Source organism: Pyxicephalus adspersus, chromosome 4 (assembly GCF_032062135.1).
Source record: "Pyxicephalus adspersus chromosome 4, UCB_Pads_2.0, whole genome shotgun sequence".
Lineage (NCBI taxonomy): Eukaryota > Metazoa > Chordata > Amphibia > Anura > Pyxicephalidae > Pyxicephalus > Pyxicephalus adspersus.
In genome coordinates, this window is record NC_092861.1 from 103091638 (window position 1) to 103108396 (window position 16759).

Sequence of the window (16759 nt, forward strand, 5' to 3'; positions counted from 1 at the left end):
CAATTCCAGGTGCCCAGCAGTTATCACCGGTTACCAATTCCAGGTGCCCAGCAGTTATCACCGGTTACCAATTCCAGGTGCCCAGCAGTTATCACAGGTTACCAATCCCAGGTGCCCAGCAGTTGCCAAGAAGTAGTCACTCAGGAGGGGCATTTTTTTTTACTGCTAATGTGAACTAAGCCTAATTTGTAAAGCCACATTGATCACAATATTACACTACTACAAGGGATTACACTATTAAAACATGGAACTGTAGGGAGTTAGAATAAAATACACAGCACTGGACTGTTGGGTTATAATACAAAATAATTGAAAAATTGTACATTATAACAAGCCAGGCATTAGAAAGTTGGAACAATGTATAGGGGGGCAGGTAGAACACTGACACAATAGGAGGGGTTACTGGATACCTATGGCATAACTAGGAGCTCCAAATTTGCAGTGTCTAGCCTTGCCCACTTTTTTACCACCAAGCTAAATTTTCCCACCACCCCGCTGAGAACACACCAAGCTGCAAAATCTAAAGCTAGCAAAGTACTTTCCTGTATTAAAAGAGAGATGGACTGCAGAGATTGTGACATCATCCAGCCCCTGTACAAAGTAATGGCTAGTCCTCTTCTGGAATATGCAATCCAGTATTGAGCACAAGTTCACAAAAAAGGACATTGCGGACTTGGAGAGAGTGCAGGGAAGGGCAACTAAACTAATAAAAGGAATGGAGAACCCCAGCTTTGAGGAGAGATTAGCTGAACTGAATCTTTACTCCCATGGGAAGAGATGTTTAAGGGGGGATATGATCACCGTGTATAAAAATACAAATGGTCCATATAGAGAACTCTCTTCCCCATTATTCACTTTAGGAACATTACAAAGAACTAGAGTGCACCCTTTGCGTCTGGAGGAAAAGAAGTTTATGCTCCGAATAAAGAAGAGATTTTTCACTGTAAAGACTGTGAAAATGTGGAATAGGCTCCCTCAGGAAGTACAGTATAGAACTGGGTATTAAAGCTTTATAGTAAAGATAACAATTAGTTGATCCAGGGAACATACAATTGCCTCATGGAATTAAAAAGGATTTTTTACCCCGTTTTACCAAATTGTACCAGGGCTTTTTTTTACCCTGGATAAACCATGTCCATACGGCTTTAAATCTGAGATATGTTTATTTTCCTTGTGTAGTTAAATTTTTCATGTTGTTGGGATTTTTTAGGTATGCATCTTTAAACAACACAACCGCGTTTAAAATAACAAATTTACTAACCAAAATTATTTAAAAACATGATAGTGGCATCAATAATGATGCCATATTAAAAGAATAGTACATATAATCCCCACCAAATGACGTTATTAGTAACAAGATACAGATTAACCATCTTATTTACCACACTTTGTTTTATACATTCTAACATATAGGTTTGAACTGCAGCTCCAATTTTGCACATTAAATATTATTACAACCTTAATAGTTTCTCAGCACGTTTCAGATAAACTTCTTCATCAGTAGCTTACATGTGGAGATATTTGTACACATAAGCTGGTTATGGAAAGAAACCACAGGGCACAGCAAAAACTGAGTCGGCCAGTAAAAAGATTTGTCATTAGACAAAAGCAAAGCCAGTTTCATGCAGTGCAAATCATTGTTTCAAAAAAAGCTGCTACAAATAAAAATCAGACCAAGAGCTGTTGCAACAAAGTGTAAAATTTAGGCATATCCAGAGAACACTGAGCTTATTGGCTGACAGAGACTAACCAGGTCTGATATGGAACAGCCGGCAAACTGCTTGATAGCAGATTTTTTTTTTTATACTAATCTAAATTTCAGAAAAATCTAGGCAGAAACTCCCTCCTCAAGACACAAAACTAATCTTTACTCTTCAGCAGGTCTATCACCACTGCAGGGAGTGCTGCCCATTTGCATCTGTCCAAACCTATGGAATGAGGTAGTATAACACACAACTAAGTTATTGTGCTGTTTTTAACAAACAAAATGATAAATAGGAAAATAGTTTTCATTTTTTTTGGTTTTAGGATGCTTAAAGTAGAAATAAATTCCACTTAAAATAACCATCAGGCAAGGGGGTTTTTCCAGAAAGGGACAGGCGATGTCCCATCTGTAATAGCACATCTTACCTGCCTGATCGTGCCAGTAATACCTAAAAAGGCTTAGCTGCGCTTATTCAGGAGTTTCGTCATCCCAGCACATAAAGCTAAGATGCTCAAACATTAATATCAATAATTAACATCAAGGTGATGTTAAATAAAAACATTAATTAACATCAAGGTGATGTTTTTGCAACAAAACTATATTTTAATACTATTTTTACAAATATACCGTATTTTTCGGACCATAAGACGCACCTTTTTCCTCCTAAAGTGGGGGGAAAATCAGGGTGCGTCTTATGGTCCGAATGCAGAGGTACAGGGGCATATTTTTTTTACTTAATTTTTTTTTTTCTTGTTTTCCCTTGTGCGGAAAACCTGGTGCGTCTTATAGTCCGAAAAATACGGTACTTAATGCATAATCAAAAATTCCTGAAAAAAAACATACATCTGAAGCAAAAGAGGTTTATGAAAATTCATAGAAATATATATACTGCTGAAAATACATACCTGAAACAATGGGTTGAACTGAGTGACTTCAATGGTAATTTTGTCAGAAAAGTTGTAACCTTCATCTTTTATTGTAACAAGAGTGTAATAGATGAGGCATGGATTATCTTCAGGATGCCAGGCAGCAGAAAGGACAACTAAACCATCTCTAATTTAATACATAAAAGTAAGCAATTATTAGCACAAACTTAAATACATCCGTGTTTATTAAGGACAAAAAAACAAAAAAAGCGTAATTAACGTCAAAAACAGTAAGTCAATCTTTTGCTGCAACAGTGTTTAAAGTAAAATTAAAGTCAGATATTCAGTCAACTTGTACTAAAAAAAATGTAAGGCTTTAACACCAGTGACAAACACTTGTGACAGATTATTAAAACTTAACTCCAGTCTAAATGTACAAACTAAGCAATAGCTGGCCAAGTCAGAGGTAGACAGTAGTTGGAGCCAGCTCAATGGCACAGAGGTTATATTATTGAACATAGAAGATAATATAGGTTCAGTAAGGTAGACAAGCTTTGGGGTGGTGGAATCATACATGTCAATGGTGATAGGTATTTTCTGTAGATTGTGTTATTAAAGCCATCCAAGGCTGGAGAGGATACAGTTTCATCAGTGAACCTGGATAATCCATTTATTTCTCCATTATCACCATTAAATTAAAGTAAAACAAAATGATGTTTTAGAACTTGATATGGACATGGAGCCAATTTTTGTTGGGGGGGGTTGGTGAACACTGAAGAACACTTAGAGAACCACTTATGAATACACGTTCATCCATTACCATGCAAAGACTATCAAAAATGTATCACTTGCAAAAATGTTTTGCCTGTACACCATGATGAAATCTAAGCTCGTCCCCCACAAAACTTGTCTAATTCAGAAAAAAATAGCAAGCTCTCAGTTACACTGTTCAAAGAGAATGTAGAAATATGAGTGATAAACACAACACAACGCAACACAATATTGCAACTCATATTCAAACAGCAACACATGTACTACATATTTTAGAACATATATTCTTGCGGGAAAATAAAAAAAAATATATTTTTTGGGGAAAAAAAAAAAGCCTAATGAGAGATGAAAATCTTTTTTTGCAATAAGCACAGAAGTGGTGTAATAGAGGTTTAAAAACATGTACTCACTCGTTTTGATTTAAATCCAAGAAAGCAATGTTGATTCTGTCTTTAATATCATCATAATTACTTTCAGAACCCTAATAAATATAAATAAACTGTTAAAATGGCACACAAAAAAAAATAAAAGATACAAAATCAGCTAAAAACATTACTACTAAACGGCAGTGGAGATCATAAGTGCAATCTCAAGTGTATCAGAATGCAGCACAATACATCCTTTTTAATCTGCTTCAATTTATAGGGATGCAGAAAACAAGAAATAGTAAAATGCGCACAAGATATAAAGCAGCCAACTTCAGAGTGTAATTCAAAAAATAATATTCAAGTGGTGCTCATAACTCTCAAACTGGACATTAAACCAGCAAATGTGTCCACTGTTTAAAAGAAAGCACAGGATCCTGTTAGAAAAAAAAGAAGAAGAATGTGTGGCAAGTCAATCAGGAAAAGTTTCCTGGTTGACGATCTGATACTTTCATTGCATGCAGTCTTGGTCATTGTCACAAAATACAGTTAGGTCCATAAATATTTGGACAGACAACTTTTTTAATTGGACATTTGACTCAAAGACTATTTCATGGGCTGGTGTGGGCAATTCCTTCATTATGTTATTATAAATTAAGCAGATAAAAAGCCTGGAGTTGTTTGAGAGGTGGTGCTTATATGTGGAAGATTTTGCAGCATGCGGTCAAAGGAGCTCTCCATGCAGGTGAAACAAGCCATCGTTATGCTGCAAAAACAGAAAAACCCATCCGAGAAATTGCTACATTTTTAGGAGGCAAAATCTACAGTTTGGTACATCATGAGAAAGAAATAAAGCACTGTTGACCTCAGCAACGTCAAAAGACCTGGACGTCCACGGAAGACAACAGTGGTGGATGATCACAGAATCATTTCCATGGTGAAGTGAAACCCCTTCACAACAGCCAACAATGTGAGCAACACTCTCCAGGAAGTAGGCGTATCAATATCCAAGTCTACCATAAAGAGAAGACTGCATTAAAGTAAATACAGAGGGTGCACTGCAAGGTGCAAGCCACTCATAAGCCTCAAGAATAGAAAGGCTAGATTGGACTTTGCTCATAAACATCTAAAAAAAAACAGCACAGTTCTGGAAAAACATTCTTTGGACAGATGTAACCAAGATTAACCTTTACCAGAATGATGGCAAGAAAAAAGTATAGAGAAGGTATAGAACAGCTCATGATCCAAAGCATACCACATCTGTAAAACATGGCGGAGGCAGTGTGATGGCTTGGGTGTGCATGGCTGCCAGTGGCACTGGGACACTAGTGTTTATCGATGATGTGACAAAGGACAGAAGCAGCCAAATGAATTCTGAGGTGTTGGGAGATATACTGTCTGCTCAAATCCAGCTAAAAGCAGTCAAATTGATTGGGAGCCGTTTTATAACACAGATGGACAATGATCCAAAACATACAGCCAAAGCAACCCAGGAGTTTATTAAAGCAAAAAGTGGAATATTCTTGAATGGCCAAGAACCAATCTGATCTGATCCCAATTGAATATGCATTTCACTTGTTGAAAACTAAACTTTGGACAGAAAGGCCCACAAACAAACAACAACTAAAAGCCACTGCAGTAAAGGCATGGCAGAGCATTAAAAAGGAGGAAACCCAGCATCTGGGTTTTTTAAGTTTAGTAATTTGTTTTTTATATTAGGACGAGCTTTAAAACAAAAAAGGCTGGCTGCTAGGGAGGCAGTGCAAGAGCAAGAGGCAGAGCCAGAGGTAAAGGTTCCCGCTGAACATTTTGTTAACGATTAGCGGACGTTAATCAATCTTTTCAAGCGACATCTATTGCACATGTGTACGTAGACTTACCCCCATTCTATGTGCCAAGGATATCACAACACACTACTGTAAGCATATTCAAAAAATTGACAAAAAATAGGTATTCAGTGATGTCTTAGAAAAGCCTCTTTAGTCTTACACGATTGTCCTAAACAAAGTGAAAGTGTAGACAAGCCCTGGTATGGGTATTTACTTTGCTGTAAAGATAATAAAAAAATTGAAAAACTCACCCAAATGGCATCAGAAATATTTTCTTTAACCTGCCGACTCAAGTCCCAACTTAGAATGTGATAATCAGAATTATCATCCATTTCCCATTTGTCAATAGTCATATTTGTGAGTGTGTATAAGCAATCTTCTTTATCCCACATAACACTGCAAAGCTAAAAAAAACAATATAAATTACCAAATCTCTCAACAGGATGAATCAATAACTCAACTGATAAGTGGTTTAGAGTAGCTAAGCTATAGGGAATAACTAACTAAATGCATTTTCCTTGAGAAAAAGCATTTAAGGGTAATATGGTCCCCTGCTAGCACAATATGATACTCTGCATTCGGAAGAAACAAGGTTTAACCCCCACATACACAACAGGGATCCTTATAATAAGGATCTTAAAATTGTGAAATAGATACTCCCTGGATAAGTGTTTTAAGAAAGAGCTGGGCACATTCTTGATGCACAAATTAATATTGGTTACATAAACAAGTAACATATGTTACAAGTAAAAATAAGATTGTTGATTTAGGTAATGCACAATTGTAGTAAAGGGATCAGGAAGGATTTTTTACCTTGGTAAAGAAAATTGGACTATGCTTTTAATCAAGTGTTCTCCCTTCCTCCGGACCAAATGGTGTTTTGCATTCTGAATATGCACGTTTTTCATTATTAGTATTTTATCTAGCTGTTGAACTTATTGCAGCAGCCGTTTATTTTATACTTTATTGAACAAAAACAAGGAAAAAGAGCAACAACTTGTAGTGCATAAGTGATACACAAATTAATCAGTACAAGAACACAGAAGTGGTAGAATTGAGATTACAAGATTAGTTACAGTAAATCTAGTCTTTTCATGTAATCGACATATACATCAGAATAGGACTAAATAAAGGGAAATAAAGTACTTCCAAAGGAAAAATAAAGGGAGCATATCAAGGAATACACCAATTACCCTAAAACACAGTTTTGATTTTTAAATTAAATGTAGGTGTGTTCCTAGATGACTCTGCCAAACCAGATTCCCTAAGATGCCTGAATACCTTTTGCATGGATACTGTGAAGAAGCATAGGTAAGGACTTAGCAGTAAAGAGGCAATTTTCAGAAATGTAAGTTGTCAAAAAACACTGGCATTGACAGGGGAGGGAGACCATACTGTTCTCTAGTCTATCTGTGTAAAACCAGCTAACTAGTCACACTAATAGAATTTTCTAAGAACCTTTTCCAGGTGGTACTTGGTATAATTTGAAAACATTCAATCCCTGTTTCACAACTTTACTTCTGTGATGGCATCCTGTAACATGTTCACCCAAGGGCAGACAAACATGTTTCTTTGCAGTCACCATCAAGAAACTCTAGCACCTTCCTTTCTAAGTAAAATAAGTAATTTACCAAGACTATTTTTTATACTGTTTGGACCTTTTTTCAAGTCATAAAGAGACAAATAATTTCATTTTGTTTCAGAACTTACAGAAGACTCAGTAGTAGGCGATAAAATGCCTAACAGAGATGAAACTCTGCGACCAATACCAGAAAGCATGCTTTGTCCATGCTGCAAGAATCGCTGATAGATCTTCCCAGAGGAGTCTGGCATTAATCGAACATGCCGATTCTTCACTGATGACAATATGAAACTGCCAGCCTGTGCGGGGAGAAAGAACAAAACGTAAAATAGATGCATGATTTTATATACATACATGTGAGTGTGTGTATATATACATACACACACACACACACACACACACACGTGTGCGTGCACATTTCCCCGGTAGCCTTGCAAAAGAAAACGGTGGCTTACTAAAATGTATGGCATAAATAGGAGGATAAGTCCCACCCACCTTACTGAGGGGAGCACTGGCTTCCTAAAGTGAGGAAGGAGTATTTGTACTTGCTACCTAAACTAGTCAAACACCACCATTATTCTTTCTGTGTTTTGACAAGACATTTACTATCTACAGTATGATTTTTCTCCTGAGACAGAACTGCCTATAGAAGAGTCATAAATTAATACTCTTCGTAGGGCCATGAAACCACGCCAAATATCCACTTTTGGGCAAACATCATGGTATGTATATAATTTACTAGCTTGTGTGCCCCCTTCCTGTTATTATTTACAAGTTAAAACTTACTATGTTATTTTTGTTTAAGGTCTTTATTAATTTTCTCTTCAGATAAGTTATAGATGTTTCTTGTATTATTATATCCATTGGTTCCTCCATAAAATTAGTAAATAAATAAAAAAAAAACAAAAAAACACCTTACTCAACACCATTCTGGGGAGGCCTTCATCTCTACCTATTAAATTTCCACATCTTGTATCTCATATCACATCTTGTGCTCCCTACACTATCTACAGTGCACAAGATGTGATATGAAGACTCTAGGGCAGTGATGACGAACCTTTTAGCGACCAAGTGCCCAAACTGCCACTCAAAACGCACGTATTTCTCGCAAAGTGCCAGTTTAGCAATTTAACCTGAATACTGAGGATTTAGTTTAGAAAAAACAACTTATACATTAACATTGTTTGTCTTAAAAGGAAAACACAATAACAGAGCTTTTAATGATACAAACAACTTTTTATTGAAAGGTAAAAGTTTCCATCTGGCATGCTTTTTAACAATTGTGATTTTTGCGTTTTGTTATGTATGCTGAAAATACTAAAATATTTCAAAGCTGAAAACAGCTGCTCACAAGCATAAAATGATCCAAACAAAGTAAGGAAAGCAAACCCAAATGCTTTCATTGACTTTAAAATTGTGGAATTCTCTGCCAAAAAATGTTAAGAATTCATTTTCAAAACTAATTGTGCTGTCATTTGTCATCCCTTCTATCTTCTCTAATGTTTCCCACAGGGTTGTTTCCATCTTTCAGAACTGTAAAAATCTGTTACTAAAATTCATCTTTGCACCTGTCACAATGCTAGAAAATTCCTTGTAGATTCTGTGATGGCTTGTAGGGTTTTCTGTAAATGCTGTAGAATTTTCTATATGCATTTTTACATTTGAAAAATATTTCAGCAGACCACTTTCAAGATCTCTTTTAACCACCTGGCCTTGGTTCGGGGTAAAAACACTTGCAAAAAGTGTCAAACCCAAACATTTCTCAGGTGGTTAAAAATGTAAACAAACGTTATATTGCAATCCAATTGTCATACATTGTATGACAATCCGATTACAACTGAAAGAAAAATACTTACCCGGTCCCCGCAGCTCCTCCAGCAGCAATAAAAAATTTGCTATTGCTGCTGGCATCTGCAGTGAGATGTGAAGCACAATGCAGAAATCCTGCATTGTGCTTTGCATCCCTCTGGAGATGCGAGAAGCAGAAAGCTTTAGTTTTCTTTCAAATGTTTTTGACATCACAAAACATCCTTTCTGCCGTTTTCCCTACACATTGTAGTTGTTTGTTCAGTACATTAAAGTGTAGTGTAAAATCTGTAAAACACATGAGGATTGTAAGCCAGGCCTGTATCAGTGAGCTGTGGGTATTCCTGCCCTTTTTCATTCATAAACAGCCTAATTTTAGAAGGTTACAAATCTCTCCAGGACTCGTCCTGTGCTCAGCCACCAAACATTATTGTACATTGTGTAAACAATTACACTGAGCCTGAGAACCTGCTCTAAAGTGCTTGAAACTGGAAAAATCAGAGCACAAGCCATAATGTAATTCACCATTTCTGTGACATCTTTGAACACAACAAAATTTTTGCTGCTTTCTCTGGCACAAAAAGCTTCCTGATGTATATTACAATGGAACTCGTTGACTTGATGTTTTGTTTCTTTAACAAAGAACTGTATGAAACCAGATGTTGCACCACCATAGAAGGTGCCCCACCACTGGTAATTGAAACCATTTTTTTCTGGTCTTATGTCATGTCACAAAAAAGCCTCCATCACAGCATTGTGGATATCTGTCCCTTGTGTTCTTTCAAGCAAAGACGCCAGTTCTTCTCTCATGATGTCATCAACAGCATAATGCAAAATCGCTGCTAGCCTTGCCTGATTATTTATATCTGTGCTTTAATCCAAGCACAAGAAGTATCAGGCTGCCTTTTGTAAGTCAGTGTTGAGCTGCTGACTAACATCACTTACCATGTGCTGGAATCGATCTTAAACAGTATTTCTGCAAAGTGGCATCTCAGATGTGGTAAATAATTTTATCCTTGTTTGGGAAATCATGAAAAAGGTAATTACTCCCAGACAACATGGCCGTTTTCCTAAAAAAAAAAAACCCCATCAGAGAGGGGCTTACCATGTATTGCTATGCACAGTGAAATTTAAAAACTGGCAGCTGTCAGATGATTTGTTCTAGAAAGATAGTTGTAAGATACTGTGAATATTTCCTCAATTTCCCTTTAAGAAACTTTTTTTCTTTCAGTTTCATCAAGTTTGACAACACTTTTGTGGTTGGTCGGTTGCCGACACTAGATGTGCAACACACAACACTTTCATTACACAGAATACATAACGCTTTGCCATTGCGTTCAATCACTCCAAATGACTCTATCCAGGCCTCTTGCAATGATTTTCCACTATCTGTTTTTGTTTTTTTGGCTGTACCCATTTTTGGGTGTTCAAGACGTGAAGTCTACAAAAACATAAAATTAAAAAACAAAAAAAAAAAAAGAAAAAAAAAAATGAAGCACTCAATTCAAATTCATCCCTATACCATATTACACTATTAGTTAACTCTAAAGAAATGGATATTCCCTGAACCTAGGGCAGCGATTCTCAGCTGGGGTTCCTTTTGAATTTGCTGACCAACAGCACAAAGGGGCAATGTTCTACAGACCACTAGCTTTTGGCCTGCTCTGAAAAAGGCATCCGAGTGCATTTCCTACCTTTGATCCCCTCCACTGTACATGCGTTAGACCTATTTCTTGGGAGATTTGCATAAATAGGATGAAGTGGAGGTGTAGCGCACATTTCCCGTACACAGGAGGCGTGCAAACCTCGATCATCCATACAAGCTCTTATTTTTCCATTAGCAGGAGCCCAGGTTGATTCCTATTGACAGCAGCCCAAAGTTCCCCCTGACATTCCCAGTACAATGGGTGCATGTCTGTCCTGTCCTGTCCTCTCATATAGCGCACGCGCACGCACACACGCACACACACACACACACACACACACAGGTCATAGCTAACTGAACCCTGCACACCAACCTATCCCAGCACACTGAGGATTACAAGGGTCATGCGATGTCAGGTAAACGCAACCTGCTGCAATGCAAAGACATTGTAACCTTTTGTCTACTGGATGCACAGAACAAATGTCAACAAGTGTGGATGTCATTCATACAATGAACAGCAATCGCTCTCTATGACAGAACCAATCCATAACCGAGCACCAACTTGATATGACTGATAACCTAAAAAGAAGAGCACGCTGGATCAGGCCAATGGCCCATCTAGTCAAGCCCCTGTATCTCACAGTGGCCCACATCTATAATAAGGAGTTAGCACAAACCCATCAGGGCTAGTAACCCGTGATAAACTTTAACTCCAGAAATTTGCCAATATCCTCCCTTAAAAGCATCTAGGTTAGATGACATCACCACAGTGCAGAATTACCACATTCATTTATTTCAGTAACTAAGACATTGTCACTAAGAAGGAAAATGATCAACATCTTCCTAGTAGGGAGCAGACAGCAAAAAAAACAATAATACATATTATTTATATCTCACATTACAGGAACAGCACATTGAACACAACTTTTTTAAAGCACCGTGGACAGCAATTCACAGTTACAAGTTTCCTATCACATTCAACATACACTTACCTTCTACCACAAGCTTTGTTTTCACCTAGTCTTGACTGGGTATAGCAGACTGGTACTGCCGTCCATGGGCTGGGTAGCTGTGATCAGTGTCTTCAGCTTTCAGTTTATTCTGTACTTACCAAAACTAGGACAGAGCAACACAAGATCCCCCCCTACCCCCTCCCTAACCTTCCTCTCTCCCTGTGTAATTTCACCCTTTCAATGCTGGATCAAGACACCTTAGCTTCAATACATATCAGCTGCCTCTACTCCTCACAGCCTGGTATTCTGAGGGTTAACTCATGAATCTGGGGAAAGAAAATTCCGCACCCAGCACAGCTGACAGAGGGACAATAGCACAGCCAATGGGATGCCAGCCGAGGTGGGGAGCACATGCCCACAAAGAGACCACTGAGTGCCCCCTCTGGCACACTTGCCATTGGTCACCACTGCTCTAGGACCTTGAATTTTAGGAAGATATTATGTCCAAGGCTCACAAAAAATTAACCTAGAATTGATGGTGCGCCAATACAACTATTCCAGTCTCTATTGGCATACCCTACAACAATGCAGAATTCTTCACTCTCTCATCACAGTGCTGTGTGATAACGTGACAAAACGTTAGGGTTTTCCATTCAGCTTTCCATTCCATAACAGCCCAAATTCTTAACGGGGGGAGGAGAAGGAGGGTGTACAGGGGGAGCCTTAGTGACTAGTAACCAAAATTTAATTATCAATAATTTCAAGTTGGGGGGGCACTGGCTGTTTTAATCTCACGCATGCACAGTGAGATCACTTTTTTTTTCCATGTTTTTAGAGAGATATGTCACCCGATCTCATGCCTGCACAGTACAAGTTTAGGTGACCTAAGGTAGAACCCAAAAGAAAGAAAATTGCAGCGCTGGATGGAAAGGATAACAACATTAAAAAGAAAAGGGAAATTGAGAAACAGTGACTTGCTGTGCTCGGTTTGTGGACAAATCAATTGATTTTTTTTTTTTAGCACAAAAGTTTCGCTTCAACTAGTTATAGCCTCAGGGGCACATTTCAAGTCAGGATGAATTCCCAATGACAGCAAGGTTGCATTTACTGCTTCCTCATGTCAGGAACTACTGCTGCTCGAATAACTGCTAGGCCTGAAAAAGCCCAGGTGCCTAGCAGTCTCAAGTAGTCACTTGAAAGCAGTAAATGCCCATTTTTACTGCTAGTGTGAAATAAAGCTAGGTACACACTTCCAATTATTATCGTCGGAAAACGAACGACGAACGTTCCTGCACGATATATATGAACGATCGTATAGCACCGATACTGCACATAGAGGTAACGACACGATAGTTCGTAAATATTGTACACACAATAGATACGATCGTTTAAGCGATAGAGGAACTATGTGCACGACAGGAAAGTGAACGGACGTTCGTTCATCACGCATGCTCTGACCATGGACGATCAACGAACGACCGTACACACGAACGATGTTCAACGATCGTCGTCCAATCCGATCCGCCGGTCCGGTCGTTCGTTTCCAACGAGTTTCCTCGTTCGTCGGCGTCGTTGGTTACTTTTTTACGAACGATTTTTTGCCCAATCGATCGTTCGTCGTTCGATTGGAACGATAAAAATTGGAAGTGTGTACGCACCTTAAGTCTAACTTGTAACACTACACTGATTAGACTATGACACTACAACAAAGGATGATACTCTGAACAAAACATGAAACACTAGCTGGATCAAAATCACGGCACTGGAGAGTTGGAGCATAATACAAAAAGTAGGAAAAATTAAACATTAGGCATTAGAAAGTTGGAACAAAGTAAAGGGGGGGGGGGGGGGTGGTAGAACACTAACACAATAAAATGGGTTACTAGATATCTATGGCAAACAACTGGGAGCACTAAATTTGTCATGTCCTGCCCTGCCCACTATTTGATCACCCAGCTTTAGCTTCCCCCACCTAATTGGCCTGAGAGCAGTTCCTGATGAAGAAAGGTTTTTCCACAAGTACCTTAAAGGAAATGCTTTTATTATTGAAACATTTCTTGCAGCAGGATCTAGCACTCAAGCTGGAAATTATTAAAGAGGATTTAATAAGCACCAACAAATTATGCAGTGCTGAACAATAAATAGGGGTTGAAAAGGCAGTTCGATACAGACAGTGACACAAGAGGAGGAGAGGACCCTTCCCCAAGGAGCTTGTAATCTGGATTTAAATCCATGCTCTCTGGATATGATAAGCATTTTCACCATTTTGACAGGGACCTCAGAATCCCTAAACCTTCCTTTCTTCTTGCTTAAACACACAGATGTCTTGGCAAAATTAAATTCTGTCTACATTAAGGAAAAATTATTGGCAGCAGCCAGGAAACCACCATCTCTACCTGAGTAATTTCAAGGAATACAACTTTTTGTGTGTACCTTGTGTATCTTTTTTCACTATTCAGAACAAAAAACTACTACCAATCACAAAAACCCTGGAGGAGAGCAATTTTGCCTACCAATGGAAAAATCCAACTAAGCTTCTTGCTCAATGGGAAGACTCCTTCTGTATCATCTGTAGATGCCAGAATGAATCTCCTTCAAGATTGGCACCTCCAGTCTCCCAGTTTATCCAATAAGGCACCAAAATCCCCTAGGCCTCGATGAATTTGTAGTTGATTCCTTGGCTCTTTATCATACTTTTGATAACAGAAATTTAAATCTTATGTCCCCGCTATACCTGGATCTTATTAAAGATCTCCTTATATCCATTTATGAATATAAGGTGACTGCGTCCTTTCAGAAAAATTGATTTACATTACTCTTTTATACAAATGTGATCTACATAATAAAGAGTTGAAAGCTTAACACTACGCTCCTGGTAACAAAGTGGGTGCACTTATGACCTGCTGGCTAAAAACACAATGCATAAATTTGTGCATTTTTTCTACAGCAGATCTTAAAAGTGGTTAAAGTGGTTTTAGCCCTAAAGGGATCATGGAAGCCTTTAATTATTAGAATACTCTATAAAACATATGGATAGGGATTCTTCTCAACTCTCAGCCCTGTCAATATTCTCATTTTTGTTTCTTTATCTTTGCCAACGGTTTGGGATTCCCAACTACAATCTTTAACAGCTCCCTCCTCTGTTTCAGAGATTAATAAAATTATTGATACCCTGCCAAATCACAAATCCTCTGGCAAAAGATCGATTCCCTAATGAATTCCACTTTGGTTGGGAAAAAGTAGACATTTTGTTTCTTGGAATATGTTTACCCCCCGATTTCAATAACCTCTATGAGGATAAATATAAACAGTTCCTTCTCTCTCATCCCAGAGAACTAGAATGTGTCAAAAATTGTCAACTCTCTATATCAGGAAAGAATGCAGGATTTAAAATGTTTCTACTCCCTAAATTTCTGCACTTGTTCAGAAAGATATCCATTCCCATACAAAATAAATTTATTACTGAATTGCATGTCTCCTATCTTCTTTCAGTTATGTCACGGCACAGAAAGCTTGATGGTATAAGCCTACCGAACATATCTTAATACTATTCTGCATCTACCTCAACTGTTACATTGGTAGACTCCTTCCTCCCACAAAATGTAGATTGAAATGGAATCCTCTTTTCTTAATTGTAAAGTGCTCCAATGCAATCTCTTTGCTATAAAGATAGTTCTTCCTATACCTGATAATCCATATCCCACAATTCAAGCCTCACTTCAGGCGTGGTCAATTAGCACTATATTCGTACCTAATTTGCGTTCCACTATGCAAATCACTCCAGATTTACAAATATTGGAAATGTTCATTCTATATCTAAATGTTTTCAGTATGATATGACATTTGGTATGTCACCGGATTTCTTTACATACGGGTATGTCACAGACTTTCAAAAATTAATGTTTTTTTAATAATAATAATAATAATAATAATAATATTAATAATAAATAATAATATTAATAATCCTCTTTTTGGGAAGAAAGGAACTACAAAATGTTATCTCCTAAGCCACAACATTTACCAGGTTTTAATGTTAAATCTTAAGACACTACTGATGATCAAGTGGGAGCAACGGTTGAAGAATATTGTTTTTAATACTAGATGGTCGGCAGTGCTTCTCTGCAGCACACTCACAGGACTTTTGGAGGGATTATGGAAACCTGGAGACATTACATTTGCTGTGGCAGTGTAAATTATTTATTCCATTTAAAACCAAATATTTACTCTGCTGTCTGGAGGACTGGATTTACAGTAAAACCTAACCCTGAAATGCATATTTTACATCATAACACTGATAAACCTGTAACGGCTAGAAGGATGTAAATGTCTCTAGTCAAATATGCTAAACTCACACTTGCGAAGAAATGAAAAAGCCCCAATGTACCAAATTTATCAGAGGTGGTTTATGATCTGAATGTCTATTGTTCATTTAAAAAAAAAATGCTATTACTCATAATGACTATTAACCATATACCAAAGATTGGTATTTATGGTTTTATTGCCCAAAATAACTACTTAATTCATAATCAGTGTTCTCCCCAGCCCCTTTTAGCTGGGCGCACCACCCGGCAAATTTCAGCAATCACCTGGCTTGTTTTAGGGTGGTTACTGAACAGTTGTGTCACAAATCAGGGGCTTCCACCCGCCTACAATTTCTCTCCACCCAGGTTGAGCACTGATACATGGTTGTTCTCAATATACCCTTTCCTTTCCCACTTCACATACTTCAGATCTGAAGTTAAATATCTCCAATTTGTTATCTTTATTGTTGTTTGAAGATCCAATAATTAAAGAAATATATGACATAAAAGGGTCAGTTTGGGGCACAAGAAGGAGAAAGTGGGTGTGAAAGATGGACATTCACACTTACAAAAGGCAGAGCATTGACATTATCAACCCTAAGAAACAATTTGTAGCAGATATTTCCATCTTTTTAAGTTGCTAAATGAATCAAAATAGAAAATGTTAATAAATACCAACTTTGCAGATGTGTTGGCCCTTTTATTATTTATTTGGAATAGCACTTCAACAAACTATCAATTAACCCCCCCTGGCAGTCTAATTATGTCCGTATTTTTATGTAAAAAGTGGTACATTGTTTTGCATAGAAATGTTTTTTTTAAACCTCCCCCCCCCCCAGCGGTAATCCTGAGTGTGACTCGGGGTGGATTTTACCTGCAAAGAGGTAATCCCAAGTCACACTCGGGGTCGCTTAAAATTAAAACCCACTTACCTTG

At 37.8% G+C, this 16759-nt stretch overlaps 1 protein-coding gene across 1 annotated transcript in view; it reads right to left on the reverse strand.

Moving 5' to 3' along the window:
* The window catches only part of NUP133 (nucleoporin 133), a gene marked incomplete in the record, with an annotated part of 161866 nt that overhangs the window by 139357 nt on the left and 5750 nt on the right, over positions 1-16759 (reverse strand). Inside the window, 4 exon segments of the mRNA XM_072409194.1 lie at positions 2611-2758; positions 3753-3823; positions 5788-5940; positions 7247-7417. Of these exon segments, the coding sequence (XP_072265295.1) occupies positions 2611-2758; positions 3753-3823; positions 5788-5940; positions 7247-7417 (543 nt within the window).